Source organism: Mangifera indica, chromosome 8 (genome assembly GCF_011075055.1).
Source record: "Mangifera indica cultivar Alphonso chromosome 8, CATAS_Mindica_2.1, whole genome shotgun sequence".
Lineage (NCBI taxonomy): Eukaryota > Viridiplantae > Streptophyta > Magnoliopsida > Sapindales > Anacardiaceae > Mangifera > Mangifera indica.
In genome coordinates this window covers 4,279,479-4,307,157 of record NC_058144.1, presented here as the reverse complement: position 1 = coordinate 4,307,157, position 27,679 = coordinate 4,279,479, and the positions used below count along the sequence as shown (strand labels likewise).

The following is a 27,679-nucleotide window of genomic DNA, read 5'->3' as shown; positions in this document are numbered from 1 at the left end:
AGGTTTGAGTAACCGGTAACTGCCGGTTGCCTTGTGAAAAAAAAAAAAGTGGTTAAAAATTGACCGCGGTTGATATGATTGCGCACAATTTTGACCACCCTGGTTAAGTCTCTCTCGATTACACATTGTGAGGCACAAACACGATAACGCAAACAACGGCTAGATATAGAAAAAGAAAGGAAGAGTCTCTGTACGAGCTCTGCCTCGCACCTGTAATTGATAGGTGAGCTGGGTTGCAGAAGAGAGACAGGAAGATAGCGACTAGTGATGCAGTCATACCAGTTTTGATGCTTAAATAGAGGTAACACGCCTTGGATTTGTCTGAGAGTTTAAATTTTAGTTTTGTAGGCTTCTGTGTGGCGTTGTGAGCTCATCAGATGAGAGATCTGAGTTTGGCGATTTGAATTATTGAAATGATGGCTACTGCTTCTTCGGAGTTGTCAATAAAGTCTTCAAACGAGACTAGTAAGAGTCCTATGGAAGAGGATAAAGGTAAATTTAAGGCTTGAGGTACCGGAATTTCTAAATTTTTCTTTGCTTCTTCTTCTGTTATGTATTTATCTTTCGTTTTGTTTGTTTTGGTGTTGTAGATTTGAACCTCGAAACGGCGCTGTACAAAGAGCTCTGGCATGCATGCGCGGGTCCTTTAGTCACCGTGCCTCGTCAAGGCGAGCGCGTGTACTACTTTCCTCAAGGCCACTTAGAGCAGGTTCTACACAATTTTCTGGGATTTAATTTTGATATTATTACATTATATTTTCATCTCATATTTCTCGTTTTTTAAGAAATATGTATATGTTTTAATTTTAGGCTCAATTTAATTGGTTAATAATCAATGAATTAGGTCGAAGCGTCAACCAATCAATTCGCTGACCAGCAAATGCCAATTTATGATCTTCGTTCAAAGATACTTTGTCGCGTGATTAACGTGCAATTAAAGGTAATTAGGGTTTTCGTTCACTTTTTCTCAAATTAATTCGTTTTTTAAGATAATATTTTTCTTGATAAATCGTTTTTATATATAGGCTGAACCGGACACTGACGAGGTTTTTGCGCAAATCACTTTACTTCCTGAGCCAAACGTGGGTGCAATCCTTTGTCCTGGTCTCTTAACTGGTGTAATGATTATTATGACGGAATTGAATTTTCTGATTGTTGGATTTTCTATTAGCAAGATGAGAACGCTGTAGAGAAAGAACCACCTCCTCCACCGCTGCCAAGATTTCATGTGCATTCATTTTGTAAGACGCTAACCGCGTCAGACACGAGTACTCATGGTGGGTTTTCGGTTCTTAGACGACATGCTGAAGAATGTCTTCCAGAATTGGTTAGTGTATTTGTATATACATATTTTTTTTTTTTCGTAGTTCCAGGTTTAGTAATTATTAGCAATTGCAGAGATGCTAAAAGGTTGGGTGTTATATTCTTTTTATGATAGGACATGTCACAGCAGCCCCCTACACAGGACTTGGTTGCAAAGGATTTGCATGGAAATGAGTGGCGGTTCCGGCATATCTTTAGGGGTAATGGTCGTTTCTATGATTGTTCATTATATGTGAAACATTGCTCATTTGATGTTTTCATGTAGTTGCTCTGAGTAAAGGATTGTTAATGTTATCTGAAGCATCCCGAGGATTTTAGTGATGTTCAATTGTTTATATCAGGTCAACCACGTAGACACTTGCTACAAAGTGGATGGAGTGTTTTTGTTAGCTCAAAAAGGCTAGTAGCGGGGGATGCATTTATATTTCTGAGGTTCGAGTCTACATTTTATGAAAAGCTTTTCCATTGTTATCTGTCTTAATTAGAGTAACAGTTGGATTGAATTTTTGCTTTTAGGTGTGAGAAGGAACTCCGTGTTGGCGTGAGACGCGCAATGAGGCAACAGGGTAATGTTCCGTCCTCTGTCATATCCAGTCACAGCATGCATCTTGGTGTCCTTGCCACTGCATGGCATGCAGTCTCCACTGGAACCATGTTTACAGTTTACTACAAGCCTAGGTATGTATCTACCATTTGCTTTTGGTGGTTGGATTATTCGGTGGATTCATTGTAATTATTTTTTCACTTAAATCTATAGAATTATAGACTTGCATTTAAATTGGTATCAGCTTGAGCTTTACATGAGTTGTGAGTGTGTTGCTGTTGTTTTTCTGTATTATTGTAGAGGAAATCTTATTTTAATAGTTAATCTCTAGTCTTAGATCTCTAGCAAGGAATATGCCCTGATAATCCAATTATTGGATGAGATGTGGGTGTACTGTCCTTTCTTACAGTGGAAATTCTTTGGTTCAGGTTGCTAATTGTTTGTTGTTGCAGGATAAGCCCGGCAGAATTCATTGTTCCCTTTGATCAGTACATGGAATCTGTTAAAAGCAATTATTCAATTGGAATGAGATTCAAAATGAGATTTGAAGGCGAGGAAGCTCCTGAGCAGAGGTTGGTTTTTGGATGATGTTATCTACTTTTACTGATAAAGGATCTCTTCATTCCTTTACCGCTAGGGGAAGTTTATGTATTATTGATATGTTAACATAGTTTATGTAATGTTTTTTTAGCTTTCTCCCGTCTTCTGTTTGTGGATTTTGTTGCCTACAGTTTGACTATTTCTTCATCATATATGAACCAACTTTTATTTGACTGCTCAATTGATTCTCTTCTAAAGGTATACTGGCACCATTGTTGGAATTGAAGATGCTGACCCCCAAAGGTGGCCAGATTCCAAATGGAGATGCCTTAAGGTAGTATTTACTTTAATGAAAATGTGTGTCGCTGTGTTCTATCATACCGAAAAGCAAAAGTTTTTGTGTCCTTTTAGGTGAGATGGGATGAGACATCTACTGTACCTAGGCCTGAGAGAGTTTCTCCTTGGAAGATAGAGCCTGCATTGGCTCCTCTGGCCCTCAATCCGCTTCCATTGTCTAGGCCCAAGAGGCCGAGATCAAACATGGTTCCCTCTTCACCTGACTCTTCTGTTCTGACAAGGGAAGGTAATAATGAAGTGAGGAAACTTCTTATTTTCAGTTTATGTATGCTTTCCTATGTATTTACTCCTAAAGATCAAGTGAGATCTGGACTCTAATCTTGTTAAGTTGATTAGGTTCATTTAAAGTAAATGTAGACCCTTCATCAGCTACTGGATTTTCAAGGGTCTTGCAAGGTCAAGAATTCTCGACCTTGCGAGGCAATTTTGCTGAGAGAGATAGCAACGAGTTTGATACTGCAGAAAAGTCTGTTGTCCGGCCGTCTTCACTTGATGATAAGAAGATTGATGTGGTTTTTGCTTCAAGAAGATATGGGTTTGAGAACTGGGTGCCAGCAGGGAGGAATGAACCGATGTGTACAGATTTGCTGTCAGGCTTTGGGACGAATTCTGATTCTGTCCATGGGTATAGTCCATCCATTGATCAGTCTTTAGCATCGGCTGTTCCAGTGAGGAAAAGCTTGCTGAGTCAAGAGGGCAAGTTTAACATGCTTGGCAGTCCATGGTCTTTGATGCCCTCTAGTCTTTCACTTAAGATGCCAGAAACTAATGCAAAGGTTCAAGTTCAAGGTGGTGATATAAATTATCTAGTACAAGGCAATGCTAGATATGGTGGGCTCAGCGACTATCCCACTCTTCAGAGTCATAGAGTTGGGCCATCTAATGGAAACTGGTTTATGCCTCCTTTAGTCTCATCTCATTTTGAAAATTTAGTTCCTTCGAGAGAGTTGATGGAGAAACCTATATCAGTACAACACCACGAGGCTGGTAAAACCAAAGACTGCAAACTCTTTGGTATTCCCCTCGTCAGTAGTAGTTGTGTCACACCAGAACCAATTTTATTGCATCAAAACTCAATGAATGAGCCAGTTGGCCATATGAATCACCAACTTGGTGTGCTTGAATCTGATCCCAAGTCTGAACAATCTAAAAGCCCAACATTGGCAAATGATAGTAATTGTGTTAGTGAGCAGGGCAAACCATCACAGACTTGTCAGCCTCATGTAAAGGATGTTCATAGCAAGCCTCAGAGTGGGTCTTCAAGGAGTTGTACTAAGGTTTTTTACTGTCTTTATCTCTTGCCATTTCCTAATGTGGATATCTTGGTTGACTTTAAAAAGCCTATTCAAATCCTTCCAATTTCAGGTTCACAAGCAGGGAATTGCACTTGGTAGGTCTGTGGACCTTTCTAAGTTTAATAACTATGAGGAGTTGATTGCTGAATTAGATCGGTTGTTTGAATTTGGTGGTGAACTAATGACTCCAAAAAAGAACTGGCTCATTATATATACTGATGATGAGGGTGACATTATGCTTGTTGGAGATGATCCGTGGAAGTAAGGATTCTTCCTATGCACTATGATATGTGCCAGTGTTTGCTTAGTCATTTGTATGCATCCTGTATTATCTTTTGCCTTATTAGGCTTCTTTTAATCAATGGTTTACTTGTTGTAAAATTAGGGAATTTTGTGGCATGGTCCGCAAAATTTTTATCTATACAAGAGAGGAGGTCCAGAAGATGAAACCAGGATCCTCGCTCTCAAAGGGTGACGAGAATTTGTCCATTGGGGAAGGTACAGAAGCAAAAGAAGTGAAACATCAGTCAGTCCCTTCAGCATGTAATGATGAAAATTGTTAGGATTGGCTTCCATCCATTCTAGGTAAGTCTATATGTTCTAATTTTAGCATGGCCTGGTGCAGTACATTTTTGTTACTGATTGTTTTCTTAAAAAGGAAAATCACATGTTTTAACAGATCAACGAAACGATGTTTTTACTCCTGTGTTGTCTGTTATATTTATTTTTGACTTGTTCCATCTTCTGTATCCAAAAGATCTATGGCTGTGGATAACGTGATCCTTGGCTTTTCCTATGTTAGGTTTTTGGTGGTCTGTTAGAGACATTATACCGTTATGCCTGTTTGGAAATATGCAGTAAGAGATGGGTAAGAGTCTGCCACTATGTTATGAATGGCACGGATATCTAATGATCTGACAGGTTTCGGCGTCGGACTATATATGAATGCATTGCTATAATGTATACCCGGAATTTTGAGCATGGCAATCCTAGGCTTTGCCCCACAGAACAGCGGTATACCCAGTTGTATATAATAGTTAATGTAAGTAGTAATATAGGTGTATACAGCCTATGATGTGAATCTGGGTAATCGTACAATGTGCTTGTAATGTTTCTATTAGCTGGTTTTCTTATTTCAGTCTTCATTGGTTATAACAAAAATTAGTGCATGTATTTTTGCAATGTCTTTTGACCTTTAAAAGTCAAATATTCCGAGTTGAAATGGTAGAATCGGTCAATTTTTGAGGCGTTGTGGTGGTATTTGTGGGTGGGGCAAGCGATGTGGGGTTGGGCATGTGGGTTGTAGGATTTTCCCCGGGTAATGTCTGTGGTACAGCTGTTCTTGCATCAAAGAGTGTTGATAGAACTTTCACTCAAGTCTTAACCTTTTTCAGTAACCTAAAGGAATTTTGGGACGATTATAGGGTGGAAGAATATTTTATTATTAAAATTAAAAAATTATTTTAAAAATTATTAAATATAAATTATTATTATATTTAATGAAATTTAGTAAAACTATGATAGTATAAATAACTTACATAATTATTTTGTTTGATTAAAAGAAGTAAAAGGATATTAAGATATTATTTTATTTAATTATTTTTTGGTATAATTCTTTTAAAATGTATGATATATTATTTATTATATTAATTAAAAATAAAATTATTTTATTTTTAAAAAATTAATAAATAAAAATAAAATTAGAATAAAATTAAGATTTTTTAATATTTTAATATTTAAAATAAATATAATAATTGCATTATTAATTGTCATATTATTTTTGTTGATATAAAATTATTGTAATTTTTTATTATTAAAAAATTAAATAAAATAATATAAATAATAAAAATATAGTATTAGGGTAAATCTTTTTAAGAAAGAAATCAAATGACCTTATGGGGATTCAGTATCGGTGATGACAGGTTAAAGAGCACGCTACAGAAAGCTTAATTGCTCTTTGGTAGACTAAAATGCACATTTTAGAAATAGGCCAAAGGACTATTTTCCATTCAAAGTATACTGTAATCTCAACTTTTCATCTGTTAACTATAAAAATCCTATTTATTCACCCATAAGCTGTTAAAATTAACGGTTTAAAGAATAAAATCGTCATTTTATTTATAATATTTAAAATAAATTAAAATTTAATCTAGTTTCCCCTCTAATCCTTAAAAACTAATCATTTTTCTCTAGGTTAAGTTTTAAAAAATAGCATTCCCCCCCATAGGGTTTAGCTTTCAATCCCTGACGTCATCGTCGACGACAAAGCTTTTCAGAGGCATCACCATACTCATCTGACCTGAAAAGTCAAAGAGCTTCGTCGGGAGACGAAGCTCTTTTTCTTCCCAGACGAAGACGACGACCTCATCTTCGTCTGGAAAGATGATCGTCTTTTTCTGGGAAAACGATCGTTTTCTCATACGAAGACAAGACCGTTGTCTTTGTCTAGGAAGATGAAGAGCTTCGTCTCCCGACGAAGCTTTTTGACTTTTCAGACCGGATCTCGATCGACTTGTATTCCAAAGGAGAAAAGAGAGACCGCCAGAGCATGGTGATGCCTTTGGAAAGTTTCTTCGTCAGCAATGACGCCGAGGATTGAAAGTTAAGCCCTAAGGGGGGGGGGGAATTCTATTTTTTAAAACTTAGCCTAAGAGGAAATTATTAGTTTTTAAGGGTTAGGAGGGAGGGGAAAGAGATAAAATTTTAAGGGGTTAGATTTCGTTAATTTTAACCGTTCATGAGTGAGTAAATGAAATTTTCAAAGTTAACGAAAGAAAACTTTGAGATAATAACATACTTTGGATCGAAAATAGTCCTTTGACCTTAGAAATATCATAATGTTTCTTGTAGTTGGTAAAGTTATATGTTTGTTTTATTCAAATTATTGAAATGAATATAATGTTATATGTTTCTTGTAGATGATATATATTTAATAAAAAAATCTTAAATACTGCAAAAGATCAATCAACTAATTACTAGTTGGAAATCCAAAGGGTCTGTTTGGTTGGAAGATTTAAAGATTATTTTGATAATCTATCTTTTATTATTTCTATTATTTTATTTAATTTGTAAAGTAATAAAAGATTTTAATAATATTTTTATTATTAATAGTGATGTGACAGATAAAATAAGAGATAATCTGATTACCTTTTTCATGTTAAATATTAAATGGTAATCTTACACACTTATAACATCTATGATATGATCGAATGACAAAAACAAATATGAAATAGAGAAAGTTTGTATAAAAATTACTCTTTTTTTTTTTTCAAAATTTTTGCTTGATTCTACTAGTATGGATAAAATTTAACCTTGAAACCATAAATCTAAAAGAAATTCGCACATTTGCTAATTAGAGAGAGAAGACAAATTTGAGAGGACCTGTGAGGGAGAATTTTGTTCAAAATGAAACTTATGTATCAAATGAAATAATGCTTGCCTTTTTATACATAAGGTTTATGAAAGAACTTTTACATGCCCCTTATGCAAATTAATAATTACTTAAAATCCTTTCAGATAAATCATATTTGTATTTTTGGCCTATGTGTTATCTCATTTAATATTTTAACCCCTTAAAATGTTATATTTACATGAAATAGCTTTATTATTCTTGAAAAGTGTTAATCATTCTTAGATAATCAGTTTTCTTTCTTTGTTATCAGATTTTTTTTTGTAACATTTTAGGTTCATGTGGCTTAGTTGTGAGCTCAAAATCAACTTATCAAAAATATGTTCAGAACCTTATCGACTATAGTAAACATCTAGCGAAGAGTTATAGTTTTTAAACCACAATAAAGACAAACTTTATGAAACCTTTTTCCTGATCATACATGTCATGTATTAAAATCCCTCTATTATTGAATTATGATTGAATATGTGTTTTTGGTATGTTAAAATCCTAGTCTTCATTGCTTATCAAATTGTCTTCGTCTGAGCATTTGATTTGTTTGAGTGTCTGATTTATGTGAGTGTCATCCATCTTTGTCTGATTTGTGCAAGCGTTGTCCTTTTTCATCTGATTCTTCTATTGTCGATAGAATCTCTAGAGCAGGAGAAAAGTTGGGTGGGAAGGATCAGTTGTCGATCAAAACAAATAAGGTAGCCAGAGAAAAGGAAAAAAACTCTAAGGAGAAAATTTAACCTTTCAAATATTGGATGAAAGAAAATGATAGTTTTTTAAACTAAAGAAGGGGGAGAGGGGAGATAAAATTTTAGTGTTTTCAATATTTTTGTTAAATGATAATTTTACCTTTAACCTTAACAAAGAACTTTAACAGAATGATGGGTATTTGAATTTTTAAAATTTTGTGAGTAAGAGTTTGAGAATAGACCAAACCTTGGGTGGGAATAAGTCTTTTGGCTGTATAAAAAATTAACAATATGTACACACTTTGGATATACAGTTTGAGTATATAGATAATGTATCATCATATGACTGAATGTTATTTTATCTTTAATTTAAAATCATTCAATCACATAGTGATACATTATTTATGCATTTAAATTATATACAAAAAATATGTACATATAATTTTATTGATAAAAAATTAATGAAATGACATTTGTATAGTAAGTTGGAAAATAACACCATAATTATTTCAAATGTATAGCTTTATATCATATCATTTTTGGATAAACAAATTTGAGATTTTGTTTTAATGTCTAACCTATATTTATACATTTTTTTTTGTGTGTATAAATGATATATTATTATTTAATTAAATAATTTTAAATTAAAGATAAAATAACACTCAATCACATGATAATATATCATCTATATATTAAAATTATATATAAAATATATATATAAACACAAATACATATAAACAAAAAAACAAATGATGTGACCTTAAATAAATGTTGGGTGAAGCCCAAAGTACCTTTTTAATCTCCGTGATTGGTTAATTATACATATATAAAATCTATTTTTTATTTGACGGAACGACTATTTCCCACCTAAACTATGCTGAATTCTCAAAATTCCCTCCATTAACTATGAAAATACCGTTTACCCACCCATCAGCAGTTAAAATTAAAGGTAGTGAGGGTAAAATTGTTATTTTATATTTAATATTAAAACTAAACTTAAATATGATTTCATTTCCCCCTCTAAATTTAAAAAATTAACTTTTCTCCCCTAGACCAAGTTTGAAAAGATCACATTCCCCCCCTAGGGTTTAGTTTCCAAACCCTTTCACTTTCTCCAGCGCTATCACCGACCATCTCTCCCTCCCGACCATTTCTTTTCCACCGATGACCTTCCTCAACTCCACCCCAACCTATCCAACGCCAAGAGAAGTCATCTGGGAAGAGAAATCATCTTTCCAGACGCCTAGACGAAGACGAGACGACTCGTCATCCTCTGGGAAGACGAGACGACTCGTCGTCCTCTGGGAAGATGAGTCGTCTTCATCTGGGAAGACGATCGTTTTCCCAAACAACTTCTCTCGACGCCAGATGGGTTGGGGTGGAGTTAAGGAGGGCTGTCGGTGAAAGAGAAACGGTTAGGAGGGAGAGACGGTCGGCGATGGCGCCGGAGAAAGTGAAGGGGTTTGGAAACTAAACCCTAGGAGAAAAAATGTGATCTTTTCAAACTTGGCTTATGAGAGAAAAGTTAGTTTTTAAACTTTTGGGGGGGGAGGGGGAAATGAGATTAAATTTTCAGAGGCTAGGGTTCTGTTAAATTTAACCGACCATGGGTGGGTAAACGGTATTTTCATAGTTAATTAGGAGAATTTTGAGAATTCAGCATAGTTTGAGTGCGAAATAGTCGTTTGGCCTTTTTATTTTATTGGATTTATTAAATAATAAATTTTTTTAATAATATTATATTAACAATATAACACAGTGGTAATTTATATATTATTAGTTTAATATTTCTCTTTTTTATAATTAAAAATTATCCATGGAGCATTTGGTTTGAATAATATTTTATTATCAAAATAGAAAGATTATCTTGAAAATAGAATACTTAAAAGATTACTGGGTATAAATGATTACTATGCTTAATAAAATTTGATAGATATAAATAATTATTGTGTTCGGTTAAAGATAATAAAAAATTACTAGTAAATTATTTTACTTAAATGCCCTTAAATATAATTATTTTTAAATATTTTTCATATTATTTGTCATATTAATTAAAAATAAATTTATTTTTATCTCAAAAAATTAATAAATACTAATATAATTATAATAAAATCAAGATTACCTTGGTAATATTTAAATACCTAAGGTGAAAGTGGTAATCAGATTACCACCTATATTACCTGTTACGTCAGCATAAGTAATAGAAGATTACTGTAATATTTTATTACTGACAAATCAAATAAGGGAATAAAAGATAGATTACCAAGGTAATCTTTAAAACTCATAACCGAACGACCTTAAGTTTTAACAACTTTCTGGCAACAGTACTTTTTGATGCAGTTCCATGTTACTATAATTCACCCTACATTCTCGTCACTGCTTATATTTCATTAAACTAAATATTAGTATTTTTTTATCATTAAAGTTAATAATAATAATTATTTATATTTTCGATTTTAATAATAATTTATTACCATTAATATTATAGTTAATTTATCTTATAGTAAATTTTCATTTACGGTCTTGCCAAATAAAATTAAGTCGAGTGACTACTTTTCACCCCGAGGATTGATGTAAACTTTATTTTTTCATTCTTTAATTATCATTATTTAAAATTTTTATTTAAACTCATTCTTTAAAAGTATCTTAAAATTTTAAAATATTTATTTTTATCCTCTAATGTCATATTTTCTCAGGTTTAAAAACTAACTTTTTCATCTCAACTCTAGTTTATAACTCTTATCTTTTTTTCCATTACAATCGCCTTTTAACTTTCTAAAACATTTCAGTTTCACCCCTTCTCTCCTTCAATTTTCAGATCTTATATTTGATGACTATCTGTTGTCTTTGGTTGCTGGCTCTCTCCTTTCCAGCCACTCTCCCTCTTATATTTGATCGTCTTTATCTAAGACGAAGATAAAATCGTCTTCATCTCAAACAAAGATGAACAATTTTATTTGAAATGAAGACTTGTAATCTTCATTTGACGAAGACTAGTTGGGTGAGTCTTCGTTTGACACAAAAATGATTGGATAGGGGAGGGAGAGTGGTCGGAAGGGAAAGGGAAGACAGAAGAGAGAGAACTAGTAGCTGGAGACGATGGATGGTCATTGTATATTGGATTTGGAAATTGAGAGACAAAAAAAGAGTGAAACTGAAATATTTTAGAAAGTTGGGGGACGGTTATAATGAGAAAAAAGATAAGAGTTTCAAACTCTAGACTTGGAGGGGGGAGGAGGGAGTCAGTTTTTAAATTTGAAAAATATGAGGTTATATGATAAAAATAAATATTTTAAAAATTATGGCATTTTAAAATATGAGTTTTAATAAAATTTTTAAATAATAATTTTACTTCTAACAGTAACAGTGCAATTTAATAGATAAGTAGATGTTTAAATTTTCGATAATTAACAGATAAGAAGTTAGATTGACATCGAATCTTAGGTGGGAAATAATATTTTGGCCATAAAATTATAATTTAACCATTAATGCATTGATATTTCAACAACACTTAATAATAATATTTCACTCATATTCAACCGTTATCGAAAGAGAAATATTACATGTATCTATTTTGAGTATATAAATATATATATTTATATTTATTTTTATATGATTTAATATTATTTTAATTTTAATTTAAAATCATCTAATTATATAATAATATATATAAATATATTTATTTATATATCTAATAAATACATATAATTTTATTATTAGCAAGATAACGGTCGGTATCCATTCCAAATTCTTCGTTTGAAAAAAGAATGAGAACATAGGCGCTGGCCTTGGGTTGATATTTTAGCCTCACAGACGTCGAATCACCGATCTTGCAAAAAATGAGAGGCGCTGCTGATTCCAAGTTTCTCTTTTGATACCGTTTTACATGTGCAATTTAAGCCTTCCATTTAATCAAAAAAATATCCTCAATCAGAAACTCCTTGCCTCTTCGCGTGTACGTCTATGCTACAGCGACACTTTCAGTAACCAAAAAACGACAACGTTACAGTGAAGGGGCGCAAAAGGTAAGAATAGAAAGATATTTAAGGTACCGAATTTGTTTTGACCTGCAGCTGAGACTAAAGGATCCAGAATAGCTTAGACAAATCAAAACCGACTAAGAAACTGGTATTTAAATCAGACGGTAGACAAAGGAAAAGATGATGTAGTCTATCCAACACACAAGCAAAAACTGATACCGCTTCTTATATTCACCACATCTATCTAACCCATCTTCTTCGGCCGACCATAAAAAATAGTCTCTCTTTTTCTCTATTTCATTTCTTTTCACATCTTATTCTTCTTATCTTCTTATTATTACTAATCAACCAGAAACAAATTCAACTATTTAGGTCAGTTTATTTTATTTTTTATTTTGTTTCGATTTTTTTTTTTTCAATCTCGTTTGGCGCTTATCCTCTCTTTGTTGTTAATTTAGGGATTGTGGGTTCCTTTTTTGTAAGTCTTTTTGGAGAAATCTAAGTTCCGATTGAATGACGATTGAGCTATTTGAATTCATTTCTTTTTGATAGTGATTTCTGATGGTGAATTAAACTGTTATTATGTGGCTGTTGATTTTTTTATTATGATTTTCTTCATATTTGCTTGTTAGATATTATTATAATTTCAATTAGTTTATCAGCTGGCTTGTACAGTGAAGCTCCTGAGTTTCAAAAGGCATTTTCTTGTCAAAAAGGGTTTCGAACATAATTAATTTGATTTAGGGCTTGCGTTTCTCTGGCCTCCATTTTGTGGTGTGTTAGTAGTAATGAGTCTTCTGTATGTATTTTATGATTCTCTATCTGGTTACTGGTACTGGGGTGGATTGGATGGTTCATTGAATTTGTTTTGCTGAGTTTAGGTACTAATGATGATAAGTAAAGATTATTTGTTACATTTTACTGTGATTGGAATAACTAGATTGAAAATTTAGTGCTGGGGTCGAAAATCATCTGCTTTCTTGTTTACTTGTTGCCTAAACAATTTAGGCTATGATATTTTAGTGAGCAGCGCTTGTTTTCCTTTGATGAATTCGTTTTGGGGCAGGGTAAGGGGATTGGGATGATTGTATCACTAACTGAAATACTGTGGCAAATGCAGATTACTTAGTGGACACCATGGCGAGGGTTCTAGTACACACAGCTAATATCCCTGCCTTGGTTGCTGGTAAAAGGCATGGTCAATCTCAAGAACCTTTGAAGTCAAGAAGAAGTGTCAAAATGATGAGCTGTTTACAATCGCCTTTGTTTAGAATGAAAAGTTTTTCAGGGTTGCGAGGCTCCAATGCTTTAGATACCTTTACAAGACCTGGTCTAGATTTCCACTCCAGGGTTGCAATTTCACTCTCTTCTGGACGAAGAAGGACTGGCCGAATGGTTGTTAAAGCCATGTTTGAGCGCTTCACAGAAAAAGCAATTAAAGTCATTATGCTTGCTCAAGAGGAAGCAAGACGGCTTGGTCACAATTTTGTTGGCACAGAGCAAATTCTTTTGGGTCTTATTGGTGAAGGTACGGGCATTGCTGCAAAGGTTCTCAAATCAATGGGAATCAATCTTAAAGATGCACGTGTAGAGGTAGAGAAGATAATTGGAAGGGGGAGTGGTTTTGTTGCTGTGGAAATTCCATTCACCCCACGTGCAAAGCGTGTTTTGGAACTGTCTCTTGAGGAAGCCCGTCAATTGGGTACTGTATTTTACCTCTCGTGTTTCTAGTGTTTTTTTTTTTCCCCTGATATCGGTGATTTTTGAAAGTGTTTATCAGTTCCATGGGTTTTATTCGTTTTGAATTTGTTTCAAGCCTGGTTGATATAATTCTGACATAATTTGATGTATTTTGATCTGTAACTTTGCCTTCCCTAGGATAAGGTGGAATTTTCAGATGTATGTCTTTTGGTTTATGGCCTTATTTTGTATAGATTGCATCAGGATCAAATAAGTAGAGCCAGTTTAACTTGTATATCCTTCTCAATAATGTATAAAAATCATTTAAATTTGATAAGATGTTTATAATGATGGATCTGTGTGTTGAATTTGACTTGGCTTTGCTTTCCCTGAGAAAGAAATTAACAGTGCGGTTAGTTATGGGCTTGACTATATTATAGTTATATATGTCTTCCATTTGGTTCTACAGAAACTGTCAGAACCTTATATTAACTCAAACATTTTATGTTTCCACTTTGGTGGCATATCTGTATATACATTTGTTTTGCTTATTGTGAAGAAGTATTAGCATGCAGAATAGATTAATGTCTTATTTTTGAATGTGAAATAACTTTTTCTGGTTGCTGACAATTCTCCATTTATTGAAAATTCTAGGTCATAACTATATTGGATCTGAGCACCTGCTTCTTGGGCTTCTTCGTGAAGGGGAAGGTGTAGCAGCCCGTGTTCTTGAGAATTTGGGTGCTGACCCAAGTAACATACGAACACAGGCAAGAGGCACTTATAGATTACATGTTAACCTTGTTTTGTTTCATTTATGGAATCTTTGATTGTTATTTCTGTTGAATTAATGAAAATTAATTTTGATATGCTTTTCATTGGAGTGAGTAGGTTATCCGAATGGTTGGTGAGAGCACAGAAGCTGTTGGTGCTGGTGTTGGAGGAGGAAGCAGTGGCAATAAGATGCCTACATTGGAGGAGTATGGAACTAATTTAACCAAGTTAGCAGAAGAGGTAAAATGCAGTTACTGTAGTGTTCTATTCTGCATGTACTTTGTGGTTTGCTGCTTCAGTAAATACATGTCTCTAAGTCTAGTTATCTTTTTCTTCAGGGTAAATTGGATCCTGTTGTTGGAAGACAGCCACAAATAGAACGTGTTATCCAAATTTTGGGCCGTCGAACTAAGAACAACCCATGTCTAATTGGAGAACCTGGTGTGGGTAAAACAGCTATTGCAGAAGGCCTTGCTCAACGAATTGCAAGTGGTGACGTTCCTGATACAATTGAAGGAAAGAAGGTAGGTTTAACTTTAGAATGCTTAGCAACTTAGAATCATTCATGTGTGTGTATAAACCATCTGATGCCTTGTTCCTGAACTTATTTAAATATCATTGATACCTCTTAAAATGGATTTCATACTTCGCCACTAGGTGATATAATTGGTTGGTTAACTGTGTTACTCAGAGGTTTGTTTATAGTGAATTTATATATGAGTAAACATGAAAGATGTTACCTGATGGATATCTGGTAATTTTGACATTCAGAAGTACTTTATGCTAAAAATTGTTAGGCATGGAGATTCAAAAGTAGAAGTAAAATGCTTAATGTATTTATATTTGCATGTGAATTTGTGCAGAGAACATGATTTGGTATTTTTCTTTTTTATAAGTGAAAATAAGTTTCTTATTTGCAGTGTTAGTGCCTTTCTGATTGGGAGCAGAAATTATAACAGGCAGGCAGTCTAGATGTTATGATGTATACTGGTGAATAGATGATTCTTTTGGACATCATCTTTGTAGATGAATTCAGACTTTCTTATTTCAATCATTTTATTTTCATTTATCACTATGGATATACTTTTATGTGGTTTTTCTGTAATGTGGAGCTTAATGAATTAGAGTTGGTGGCTTTTTTATAGGTACATGGTTTATACCTAATTTTAAAGAAGACAATTATAGTTGTCCCTTTTTTAATGGTTTTGAAGTGTATCATAGAGATGACCAACTTGAAGATCTTTCTATTTCTTTATGCTCATGACTTGTTTTCATTTCTGTGCATTCTTATGACTAAATATATATACAGAACAAAGTTTGTACAAATGGATGCTATAATGGAACAAGCAATTTTTTAACTTTTGAACTTTAGGTTATAACCCTGGATATGGGTCTCCTTGTTGCTGGGACAAAATATCGTGGAGAGTTTGAGGAAAGATTGAAGAAACTAATGGAGGAAATCAAACAGAGTGATGAAATAATTATTTTCATTGATGAGGTGCACACCTTAATTGGAGCAGGAGCTGCAGAAGGGGCAATTGATGCTGCTAACATCTTAAAGCCAGCTCTTGCAAGAGGAGAATTGCAGGTAACTTTGACAGATTCATGCAGTTCATAAGTCATAGATGTTTTGTGCTTTCCATAGTATTTTTTTTTTTTTTTTTTGATAGGTAAAAACAGTTTTCAGGTGAATTAGAACAGGTTTGACTAGCAGTTGATGGTTCAACCGGTCAGGCCAGTTGGTCTGATAGAGGGTAGTTCCCTTGCATAACTGTGTGCAGTTCTGTCTGGTTGGATCTAGATCGTAATTTATATATGATGGGATTCTGTGCTTTTGTCAGTGTTTCTGTCTCTAGGCTTACCTTTATACCGATCACTTGATATGTTGAGAAGGGTGTTTCTTGTGTGGAAATTAACACACAACATGATGAAATTCTATGCTTTTGTTTGCATTTCTGTTTCTAGGCTTACCTTATACCTATCGTTAGATTTGGTTAGAAGAGTGTTTCTTTTGTGGAAGTGAAGACACAACTGCAGTATTTTAGATTGTGGTGTTAACAGTAGGTGCTTTTGGTTGAGCCTTTGGTTACATTTTTCTTATTACTGTTGCTTATGAGTTCTTGTAGGTGGTGGATTTATAATTTATTTCAATTTGAATTAATTAGTTCCTTTGTTTGAACTGTCAGAATCTTGTTCTAAAGATACATTAAATTGTTGATACTGACTTCCTTGTGTAGTATTCACAAAAGGGAATTTTGATTTCAATTCTGGATGATCGCATGAGGAGATTGTGATATAATTAACAGTTCAGCTGTAAATGACTGTCTGTGATCTTATTATACATTGGATATCAGTTGAGTAGTTTCTGATTAACTGTACTTGGTGCAGTGTATTGGAGCCACGACACTAGATGAGTACAGAAAGCACATTGAGAAAGACCCAGCACTGGAAAGACGTTTTCAACCTGTTAAAGTTCCTGAACCATCAGTAGATGAAACTATTCAGATTTTGAAAGGACTGCGAGAACGATACGAGATTCACCACAAACTTCGTTACACTGATGAAGCACTAGTTTCTGCAGCACAGCTATCATACCAATACATCAGGTTTGTTGTACGAACCTTCTGGTTTAATCGGATAGTGTAAACATATGGAGAAAAAAGGAAACGTTTTATCCTAAATGATTGGTGTTTCTCTGAATTTTTCAGTGATCGCTTTTTACCTGATAAAGCAATTGATTTGGTTGATGAAGCTGGTTCTCGAGTTCGCCTCCGTCATGCTCAGGTATGAACTAATATTCTAGATTTGCCACTGTCTGCCATATCTTGTCCTGTCTCACTCATGAATTGATTACTCACATGATTGTTGCTGCAGCTCCCTGAGGAAGCTAGAGAGCTTGAAAAAGAGCTTAGGCAGATCACTAAGGAGAAAAATGAAGCTGTTCGTGGCCAAGATTTTGAAAAGGTATGTCCAGAAACTTGATTTTGCTGACGGTATGCTTTGTAAACTGTGTAATGAGTTTTGAAGTAAATTGATCCTACAAATTGTTCTACAAGATCTTGGGGTTTGTTAACATGTGCAAATTGAATTTTTATTTGGCAGTAATTTTTTTCTTATGCTTGTTGTCATCAAGCATAAAATGCTTGAGTGCTATTAATAGTATATGGCTATTTTGGTTGGTCCGCTTCTCTATTTAGTCGGTGCATAAATTTTTTTTTTGGTTAAGTAAAAAGAAAAAAGCCGGTGCATAATTGCCTATAATTTTTCAACAGGCTGGGGAGTTACGTGATAGAGAAATGGACCTTAAGGCTCAGATCACAGCTCTTGTTGATAAAGGTAAGGAGATGAGTAAGGCTGAGACTGAAGCAGGCGATGTGGGTCCTGTTGTGACTGAAGTGGACATTCAACAGATTGTCTCCGCGTGGACTGGCATTCCTGTTGAGAAAGTATCAACAGATGAATCTGATCGTTTACTCAAGATGGAAGAGACCCTCCATAAGCGAGTCGTTGGTCAGGATGAAGCTGTCAAAGCCATTAGCCGTGCTATCCGCCGTGCTCGTGTTGGACTAAAGAACCCCAACCGACCAATTGCTAGTTTCATCTTTTCTGGTCCTACTGGTGTAGGGAAGTCAGAACTGGCAAAAGCACTTGCTGCTTATTATTTTGGCTCAGAAGAAGCCATGATTAGGCTTGATATGAGTGAGTTCATGGAGAGACACACAGTCTCCAAGCTCATTGGTTCTCCCCCTGGTTATGTGGGTTACACTGAGGGTGGTCAGCTGACTGAGGCTGTTCGGCGTCGTCCATACACTGTAGTACTCTTTGATGAAATTGAAAAGGCTCATCCTGATGTTTTCAACATGATGCTTCAGATTCTTGAGGATGGAAGGTTGACAGACAGCAAGGGAAGAACTGTGGATTTCAAAAATACCCTTCTAATTATGACGTCAAATGTTGGTAGCAGTGTTATTGAGAAGGGAGGACGACGCATAGGATTTGATCTTGATTATGATGAGAAAGACAGCAGTTACAACAGGATTAAAAGTCTGGTGACTGAAGAATTGAAGCAATATTTCCGGCCTGAGTTCTTGAATAGATTGGATGAGATGATTGTTTTCCGGCAGCTGACTAAGCTGGAGGTAAAAGATATTGCTGATATAATGCTGAAGGAAGTTCTTGATAGATTGAAGAAAAAAGACATAGAGCTTCAAGTTACAGAGAGATTTAGAGAGAGGGTGGTTGAGGAAGGGTACAACCCAAGTTATGGTGCTAGGCCATTGAGAAGAGCAATTATGAGACTTTTGGAGGACAGCATGGCGGAGAAGATGCTTGCAAGAGAAATTAAAGAGGGTGATTCAGTCATTGTGGATGTCGATTCTGATGGAAATGTCACTGTTCTCAATGGCAGCAATGGTGCCACCCCAGACCCTGAGTCATTACCAGACCCACTTCCAGTGGTGTAAGTGTAACCCATCAATTTGATATGTGGTTTTTACGTTTTTGTATGCTCTTTTGGACTGGCTACATAAAGTTAGTGTTATTATCTTGGAAGCTGTTGAATTTATTGGTGGGGGTTAAGTTTACAAGGCTTTATTTGGTTTACACCACCACGAATAGCATACACAGTTGAGGAGCAGATAATAGTAGGGACTTTAGTGTTAGCTTAATGTAATGATGAATTATGATTCCGTTGGTTTATCTGTTGTCCTGTGAATTATTATTATTATTATTATTATTATTAAGTCATCGTGTTGTCATTTTAATGAGATAGAAGTATTGGGATAGTATTAAGTGATGCTGGCTACCTATGGTCAAGACAAGACAGGACCCTATAATATTTTCAGGAAATTGCCAGGGGTAATGTAGAGTTATTGGTTAACTCAATCCCACAAGGTGAGAACTGGGAATGTAGCATATTGTTGTTGCCATTGAACTCAAATGTGGTTGCTTCTTAAACATCCTTGATGTACATGCATGGATGGAACACAGCATTATATTATACCCGAGGAAATAACTACAGGAATTTAATGGTTAAATAGAGGGGTTTTTTGGATTTTATTTTGGGCCGTTTGGTTAGTGGATATTAAAGATTATTATGATAATATATATTTTATTATTTATATTTGTTGGTTTATAAGTAATAAAAAATTTTAATAATATTTTATTATAAATAGTGATATAATAAGTAATATAAAAGATAATAATTATTCTCTCTATCTTAGGTATTAAAATATTATCAAAGTATTTTTATTTTATTATAATATAATTTTATTTATTATTTTTTTAAGACAAAGGTAATTATATTTTTAATTAATATAATAAATAATATAAAAAATATTTAAAAATAATTATATTTAAAGATATTTAAATAAAATAATATATTAATATTTTTTATATACTAATTATTTATATCTATTAAAAATAATTTTTTAATAAAATATTTTCTAAATCCTAGTCAGAAGTAGCCAATGCCTTGCTTACGTTCTTAACAAATATCAATTTCTAATTATTGAAGGGTTTCTGGCCGTCCCAAGGTTGATCAAGGAAACTAATCTCACGCCCATACCGTCAGTCAGATTCCGTTTATATCATATTCCCATCGACCTTTCGCTAATTAAAACCATTTTACCATACTTAAAAGAATATAAAAAAACTCATGTGATAAACTAAATAAAAAAGTACTAATAAAATTTGCAAAAAAAATATCATGCAAATTATTCAAACTAGGGTCAAAATTCTTCATCAATTTTTTCACTTTTTTATTCCATTAACAAGAAAGATTTTAGTTTTGATATTTTTAAAATTTTTGTTCTTCTTCAAGTATTAAACAAGTAAAAATTAGAAAGTATATATCAGAGAAATAGTCTAAAAAAATAAAATTTATTCCAAGGTTAATTTATCAAATTCATTAATAAAAAAATTGTGATAGAGTGAGAAGACCTACCGAAATTACACATACGGTGGTGTTAGCACGGACTCAAGCGCAAAAGATGAGATGAATTATCTGACTTGTACAATAGCCTATCTGATTTTTCAATTTTCAAAAATGCTATACATGAGTTTGTATTCTTTCATTTAAGACTCTGTTTGGAGAATGCATTGCAGTAGTACTGTAAATTGGTATTCTTATCTTACTCGTTCATAAGGGAATCAGACTCTCTTAGTGTAGGACTCACACTCCCACTTCTGCTTATTTTGAGTGCATCTAAAGCCTTCTGTATCTCCATATTCATGGCACTGTCCACACTTCCGGATGATAGCTTCTTGTGTGCTTTCTGCAAATGAAGCTTCAGCGAGCTGCTGCTCAGACCAGCATTTTTCCCACATACTGGACACACTTTCATCATTGGCTTCCGCTGTTGCCATTCCATTGAGACTTTCCCATGCAGTTCCCTATCAAGATCCAGTAGAATCCTTGCAAACCCATCATTGGGTTGGGTTCGGCGATGAACTCGTTTTAGGGTGTTCCATGCTTCTAATAGGGTAAACTTTCTGCAACACAGATCATGCAATACCATTTTTATCTAAAGAAAGAATGTTTTCAACATGTATGATATCTACTGGAGGTTCCAGAGCAGGATGTCTGAAATTTGGACCTCACAAATCAGATTTTTCTAGCATGTAAATTGTAATTCCCTTACTTTCTGAGCATTAAGTATGCCATCACCAGTGTTGCACTTCTACTTTTTCCTTCAAAGCAGTGCACTAGAACCCTCCCACCGATTTGTTCAACATGATCAATAAAATCTGAAGCTTCTTCAAAGATACTGCTGATGTTTGTGTCCTCATGGTCACTAATCTATTCAAAGTAGGCAAATACTGTATTTGTGAAAAACATTTTCCAAACAAATCTGGGAAATTATAACTTTTACAGAGTTGTTGTCTACAACCAATAATGCCTAGATGTTGGGATTCTGGGAAACAAATCATCATGAATAATGCCTTGCCACTAAATTAAACAAGGAATGCTAAACATTGGTTCTATGTATCTTCCAAATCATAGCTGTGCTATTATTGTCAATTATAACAAAAGAAAAAAAAAAGTGTCAATAGCAAAACACAGGCAAACTATTAATTTGGTGGAAAGACAGAAAATAATATATGAAGTTCTTAAAACATATTTTTCACATTGTCAAGTAAAAGAAAAGCATTATGATATTATTAATCCATCTTTAGTGTTCACTAGCAGTTAGAGAGTGGGAGAACTTCCCGTGTTCATGTATGAATCTAGAGAATTAGATCTGCAGAAACCATGCATGGCTTCTGCAAGATGTAAGAAGCAAACAAGAAACGCCCTGTAAAAGCAAATTGACTGACATTGGAAATAGAGAATTATGAAAGAAGCACTTACAGAAAAATTTTTGTACTCAAATAGATCTGGATACTGAGAATCTGACTGTCCAATTTCATTGGAGCATAAACACAGTACATGAGTAATACCTAAATGTTTCAGTGTGTAAACAGATCTTGCAGCCAGGGCTCCACCGATGAACAGCCTAGCTGTAACTGAAGATGGCTTCTCTGTATTTGCAGCCTCAGATATTAACGTTATTCTCTCTAGAATGTGTTCAAGTCTGACCTGCAAGTTGCAATGTAGATTAAAAAGGAGACTAGGAGAAAGAACAAATTCCTTAATAATATACAGAAGGATTCTGCATCACATAAAATCGAATCCCAGTAGTTAGTTGAACTATTACCTTCAACTCATACATCAACAACACTGTTATTATCACTACCTTCAAAGAACCCTGAATTAAAACTGTTTTCCAGGCAGAGTTTAACAGCATCATTTTTCAGCAATTCATTCCATTGTTCCAATTCTTTACTTGATTCAGCATCAACCTGAGCAAGGCCATTGTAACATTACACAATAAGACATGAAGAACAAAACATTTCATCTCCAGTAAAGCCTCGTTTACAATTACTAAACTGAAATACAACACAGAAAAACGACTGAAATGTAATTCCTTAACAAACATCTGACTTATCAGAACAAAAAGGAAAAACAGAAGACAGGCAATGCCATCAGATCAATGTCACTGTACTAATACATATGCACAGATCAGCAACAAAATCTAAGCCGATCAACCAAACTTAGAACAGAATTAATTTGTTTATGTACTGAAAGTTATTATTGTAAACTGCTACTTTCAAATAACTGCATACGATGTATAAAAAACAATTTATTTCATTTAGAAGAATAACCTTGGCCCATTTATGGAAATCACGGAGTTTTGCTGTCAAACGCAGGCTACGATCTCCACTCCCTTTGTAGGACTTTCCATGCCATCCCTCTCTTGAAATGGGTGAAGTACAGTCGGAGCTTTCTTTGGAAGATGACCTTGGAGCTGTTTTTTGCAATTCTGTATCACTATAATCTGGATTGCAATCATTAAAGCACCTCTCCTTGATTGGTGGAGACGGGCAATGGACAACCGCAGAAGGATTTGAAGGTGATGCCGGTACCACAAATTCATCCTTGTCAAAATCCCCTGAAGTCTTATTTATGATATTCAAAAATGCTCGTAACAGCCCATCCAGTTTTTGGTGAAGTGTAAGCACAAACATATGAAATCCTTGAAGATCTCTGAGAGCAGCACGGAACCCATTACGAAATTCATGAGCAACCGAATTCATTTCAGTCACCTGCACATCAGTTGTCTCGACATATTCTAATGGAGGGGATTCCAACTTCCCTCCTGTTATATCATGTAACAGATTAGAGGCATACTCAGAACTGTTGAGAAGTAACTCGACCAACTTAGGATAATTTGCCTGGTCATTTGCACGTTTTCCAGCAGGAGGACGACGAGGAACAACGGAGTCAATAGCCACAATATGAAATTCAGAACCAGTTGAATCATCTGATGTTTGACTTCTTCGACTCATTTCACTAGATTTTGGAGATTCTATGGTATCAGACAGATCTGAGCTCTGTGATACCAATCCTGGATTATGAGCATTCAATCTGCAATCTATTGAAGTGGACCTTCGCTCCTTTTGAAGAGCTCTAAGCACTCTTGGCCGATATCTCATAATCGTAGAATCAAATGCTTCCTCCAGTGCATCTATACTTAATGAAGCTGTTTTGTCTGCCAACAACAGATTTGCAGGATTTCCACGCCATCTGAGTTCACGGCAAGGGAGTCTATCTTCATTTCTAATGACAAGGTCCAACATCAAGACCCGGCCAAGAGCTGCTGCAGTCTTTGCTGCAGTTTCCCTTGATTCAAATGCATTTGAGCTTTCCAACAAAGGAGATCCATGAATATAACTGCGAACACAGAATATCTTGATCTTAATAGTGTTTGAAGAAACCTACACAGCAAATCATATATCCTACTTGCTCCACTATTTGTGGCCTATTGTGATAAATGAATAAAGAGAAATTAACCTACACATATGTAATCTTCTTGACCTCACAGCCATGGTCCTAGAAGAAAACCGAAGGTATGTGCTGTGAAGAACTTTAGACTAATGAATACCGTAAAAGTATCTTCTCAAAGACACCAGTGAATCAAGTCACTTGACCAAATTCGATGCCACTGAACTTCTCAATAGTACAGAAAGTTACAGGATTGTTTAAGGACCCTAATGGCCTAATGTTCATTATAGCAAAATTCAACACATAAGAACAAATACAGGTACATGAACCAAGCTATTGCCCATTTTCAACTTGTTCTGTCAGTCAAGTATAAAGAGAGCATCAAATGGAGCACAACAAGATATTGTGTTCTAGCAACTTATTCACTTAATTTTCATGTTCACCTCATAAAGAGAAGGCATCGGCTGAGTTCAAGTGCTTCCAGAAGTTCAGCACATGTCATTTCACCAATATCATCTCCTTCTGAGATTGCTGTAGCTCTTGCTTTTTCTGCAGCTTCCTTAATCTGGAGCCACTCTGGATTACAATTATGAATTACTCTAGCCTGATACAATAGATTGACATTGACTTACAAATGAAATGATATAAAGGAAGTTCCACTAGAGTAAAAGTTGGGGGACATTGCCTAAGCTGACGGAAACAAAGGGTATTAATTTATAACCTGAGGAGTTCTGACTCCTATCCACTTGGCAAATTCATAGCCAAGGCGTTCTGATTGGGTGGCCATCCTTGAAGATGAAAACTTTATAACAGCTGCAGCTTCACTTGAAGCAACATCATCAAAACTGAGCTGGTTGAATAAGGCAAAGAAAACAACTCCCCCAGAATTTACAGTAACCTACATGCACACAACAGAAGAAAATTTGATGCAGCAAATGAGAAGATAACCAAAAGACAAATTTGGTTTTTCTCAGATTCTTACATTAGATGGGCATCATGTCATAACTATTGCAAAAAGAATAATCAAGCACATGAAATATTGATTCAAGAAACTAAAAATAAAAAGGTCTTGAAAGTATCTTTGTTGTTTGCATCCTTGTTCCCCTTTCCCTTCATCTAAAATAATGGAATTTTGAACTAAATTTGAAGATAATAGGTGTCACTCCATTCAATCTGGTTAGAATAATCACAAACCTCGAGGGCTTTATTCATTTCATCCTCAGAATGGTCAGTGCTACAACCATGCTCTGTGTGATGAAGTGAAGAAAGCATATCCCAAGAAAAAGAGCTTGACTCGATGTCCAACATACCAGCTTTCCCTAGTCTTTCCCACAAATTTATCTCCGAAGCTTGCTCAGCTGGCGAAGGACCTTTAGAATCACCAAGTGATTCTCCTGCACTGAATGGAAACCAAGAACTATATAAGAAAAACCATTGAAGGCTAAATTATTAGTGGGTTGTATCTCTTTTTGCTGCAATTTGAAATTGCATTTGATAGTGACACTAATGTACAAATATTGCTGAACACAATTCATAAAAAGTCATCAACTAGTCTGATTACCTATAAGACTAGATACAGGAACTCTTACCATCCCCCTCTTTTATGCATTATTAACGAGGGCTTTTATCCATACTTTTCTTAAAAAAAAAAAAAAAAGAAGAACAGCATTCAAATCAAATCCACAAAACAAAACTTAGATTCTCTATACATTAAATTACGATATGCAGTTGAAGTTATTTCTTAGCATTAAAGCATTTTCTTAGAAGGAAGGCCAATCCATATAAATGGAAAGTAATTAAAGAGAAAGAAAGACCTAAAAGGCATAGTGTGAAGCCTCTGAAGGTGGTGAGGGAAGCCGGAGGAGCGGTATTTGCCGCTACGTTTACGGACTAGTTCCAACCATTGGGTGAACCGATACGCCGGTCCAGCAGTAATGTCTCCTAACATATACAACACCTGCATTGTTTTTTTATTCACATCAGTAATAATTTTCTCTTACAAAACTCAAAGAGAGCTTAATAAGAAAAATATAAAAATAAAAATAACCCGCGAAGTCACGGTGAGGGGTAACGGTGGCTCAAGTTCTTCAGATCCGAAGTCCAGGTCTTTCTCTTCCTGCATGTACAGTTATGATCCAACAATGTGAGTGAATTAACAAAATTGTAGTTGAGGATTGAAAATGTTATAAATATGCATCTAATAGTGAACTGAATTGTATTGAAAAAGAAAGACTTATTGAAATAACATGAACCTGAAGCTGGGCATTGTTATTGATGATTGAAGGCGGTCGTTCCTTTAACTCCTTGGACATTTTCTTTATTTGGAGGGGGGTCGACTGGAACTCAATTATAGAGATTAGAGAAAATTGAAAGAGAGAGAGAGAGAGAGAGAGAGAGAGAGATTGCCTTTTTTAGAAATGACTAATGAGAGAGTTTAAAAAAGAAAGGGCGTCAGAGTTGGCGCTTTTTTAGGTGGAATTGGACGTAGTTGATTGGCTTAGTTTTGACGGAATATTGTGTTATTTGAGGCTTCTGCTTTGTCACAGTCACATGGGAGTCGAGTGGGGCTCCGGTCGCTCTGCCGGCAATCAAACGGTGGTTGTCTATGCAATGATGCATTCACAATACCTTAGCCTTATTTAGTCACGCTCACATGGGATCATGAGATTAGTTTCATTGGAAGGTCTTCATCTTTATGGACACTTGGGACACACACAGGTTTGTTTATATAGACACGAAGGAATGAGAATTCTAACAGAAATAATATTATGTATATTTACTTTAATTACGTAAATAAATATATATTTATATATATTATTATATAATTACATATTATTTTATTATTAATTAAAAATTATTTAATTATACGGTGATATACATAAATACTTAAAAGGCCAAAGGACTATTTTTCACCCAAGATATGATGTATTCCCAAATTTTTCTTTTTTAACTTTGATAATACCAAATACTACCCATGAACAGTTAAAATTAACAGTAGTAAGGGTAAAATTGTCATTTTCTTTATAATATTAAAAATAAACTAAAATATAATCTCTTTTTGTCCTCTTAAACTTTAAAAACTAAAAGTTTTAAAAAATGACAGTTTCACTCTAGGGTTTTGTTTTGAAATCTTCGGCTCTATTGTCGGCAGCCTCTCCCTTTAGCGATCTCTCTCCTCCTATTTGGACGTCCAATCGGTGTCAGAAAAACGGTGAAGACGAAAAGCTTCGTCTTCCACCGCTTCTTCGACCTCGATTGGACATCTAAATGGAAGGAGAGAGACTACCAGAGGGAGAGGATGCTTTGAGAGGGAGAGGTTGCCGACAATGGAGCCGAAGATGACGTTAGAGATTTCAAAACGAAACTCTAAGATAAAACTGTCATTTTTTTAAACTTAGGCTGAGAAAATTTTTAGTTTTTAAAGTTTAAGGGGGCAAAAAAAGATAAAATTTTAAAGAGTTAGGGTTCTGTTAATTTTAACTACTCATGAGTGAGTATTTGATATTATCAAAGTTAAAGAGAGAAAATTTGATAATACAACATATCTCGAATGGGAAATAGTCTTTTGGCCTACTTAATATAGCTCTATATAATTTTATTGTTCTAGTGGTAATACAACTAGTAAAGTTATATGTCAATGGTCAACAAACGATCGATACATAAAAATAAACACTCGTTCAAGTGACCCTACAATTGATTATAATAAATTACATTAAACCCTAATTTATATTACTTATAGTTCAAAGCGATTTTTTTTAAGTTTAATAATGTT

General features: G+C 34.5%; 3 protein-coding genes across 6 annotated transcripts; 2 read left to right on the top strand and 1 right to left on the bottom strand.

The window, feature by feature from the left end:
• The first annotated feature begins 90 nt into the window (after positions 1-90).
• LOC123223548 (auxin response factor 2B-like) lies at positions 91-5,306 on the top strand. Of its 3 annotated transcripts, none has more exons than XM_044646748.1 (16): positions 91-223; positions 341-492; positions 591-709; positions 845-940; positions 1,026-1,082; positions 1,172-1,327; positions 1,439-1,523; positions 1,665-1,755; positions 1,840-2,001; positions 2,320-2,439; positions 2,666-2,741; positions 2,819-2,990; positions 3,101-4,041; positions 4,130-4,320; positions 4,445-4,644; positions 4,862-5,306. In XM_044646748.1, the coding sequence occupies exons 2-15, from the start codon at positions 414-416 to the stop codon at positions 4,620-4,622; spliced, it is 2,523 nt and encodes an 840-aa protein (XP_044502683.1). In that variant the 5' UTR covers positions 91-223; positions 341-413; the 3' UTR covers positions 4,623-4,644; positions 4,862-5,306. The 3 variants fall into 3 exon arrangements, with proteins under 3 accessions (XP_044502683.1, XP_044502681.1, XP_044502680.1); XM_044646746.1 differs by having other exon boundaries at positions 98-223; positions 349-492; XM_044646745.1 differs by having other exon boundaries at positions 117-492.
• Positions 5,307-12,309: 7,003 nt separating this feature from the next.
• On the top strand, positions 12,310-19,317 carry LOC123222835 (ATP-dependent Clp protease ATP-binding subunit ClpA homolog CD4B, chloroplastic-like). Of its 2 annotated transcripts, none has more exons than XM_044645809.1 (10): positions 12,310-12,500; positions 13,249-13,830; positions 14,463-14,578; positions 14,700-14,822; positions 14,921-15,106; positions 15,955-16,170; positions 16,971-17,188; positions 17,291-17,366; positions 17,457-17,546; positions 17,855-19,317. In XM_044645809.1, exons 2-10 carry the CDS (start codon positions 13,266-13,268, stop codon positions 19,043-19,045), a joined length of 2,781 nt encoding a protein of 926 aa, XP_044501744.1. In that variant the 5' UTR covers positions 12,310-12,500; positions 13,249-13,265; the 3' UTR covers positions 19,046-19,317. The 2 variants fall into 2 exon arrangements, with proteins under 2 accessions (XP_044501744.1, XP_044501745.1); XM_044645810.1 differs by having other exon boundaries at positions 12,310-12,606.
• Positions 19,318-20,587: 1,270 nt separating this feature from the next.
• Positions 20,588-26,581, bottom strand: LOC123223151 (dual specificity protein phosphatase PHS1-like). Its single transcript, XM_044646247.1, is given in 12 exon segments — positions 20,588-21,074; positions 21,224-21,381; positions 21,934-22,161; positions 22,280-22,292; positions 22,294-22,424; positions 22,788-23,856; positions 24,351-24,511; positions 24,629-24,805; positions 25,102-25,306; positions 25,722-25,864; positions 25,955-26,023; positions 26,160-26,581. Coding segments are annotated over 12 exon segments (2,775 nt in total). The 5' UTR covers positions 26,220-26,581; the 3' UTR covers positions 20,588-20,713.
• Between the last annotated feature and the right edge of the window lie 1,098 nt (positions 26,582-27,679).

What these genes read in the sequence shown, in the direction of transcription:
- LOC123222835 (XM_044645809.1), top strand. Translation starts at nt 13,266, where the DNA reads ATGGCGAGGGTTCTAGTACACACAGCTAATATCCCTGCCTTGGTTGCT. An exon ending in TAACCAAGTTAGCAGAAGAG is followed by an intron (nt 14,823 to 14,920) that starts GTAAAATGCAGT and finishes CTTTTTCTTCAG; the next exon opens with GGTAAATTGGATCCTGTTGT. An exon ending in ATACAATTGAAGGAAAGAAG is followed by an intron (nt 15,107 to 15,954) that starts GTAGGTTTAACT and finishes TTTGAACTTTAG; the next exon opens with GTTATAACCCTGGATATGGG.
- LOC123223548 (XM_044646748.1), top strand. Translation starts at nt 414, where the DNA reads ATGATGGCTACTGCTTCTTCGGAGTTGTCAATAAAGTCTTCAAACGAG. An exon ending in GTTCCGGCATATCTTTAGGG is followed by an intron (nt 1,524 to 1,664) that starts GTAATGGTCGTT and finishes TGTTTATATCAG; the next exon opens with GTCAACCACGTAGACACTTG. An exon ending in GTTGGAGATGATCCGTGGAA is followed by an intron (nt 4,321 to 4,444) that starts GTAAGGATTCTT and finishes TTGTAAAATTAG; the next exon opens with GGAATTTTGTGGCATGGTCC.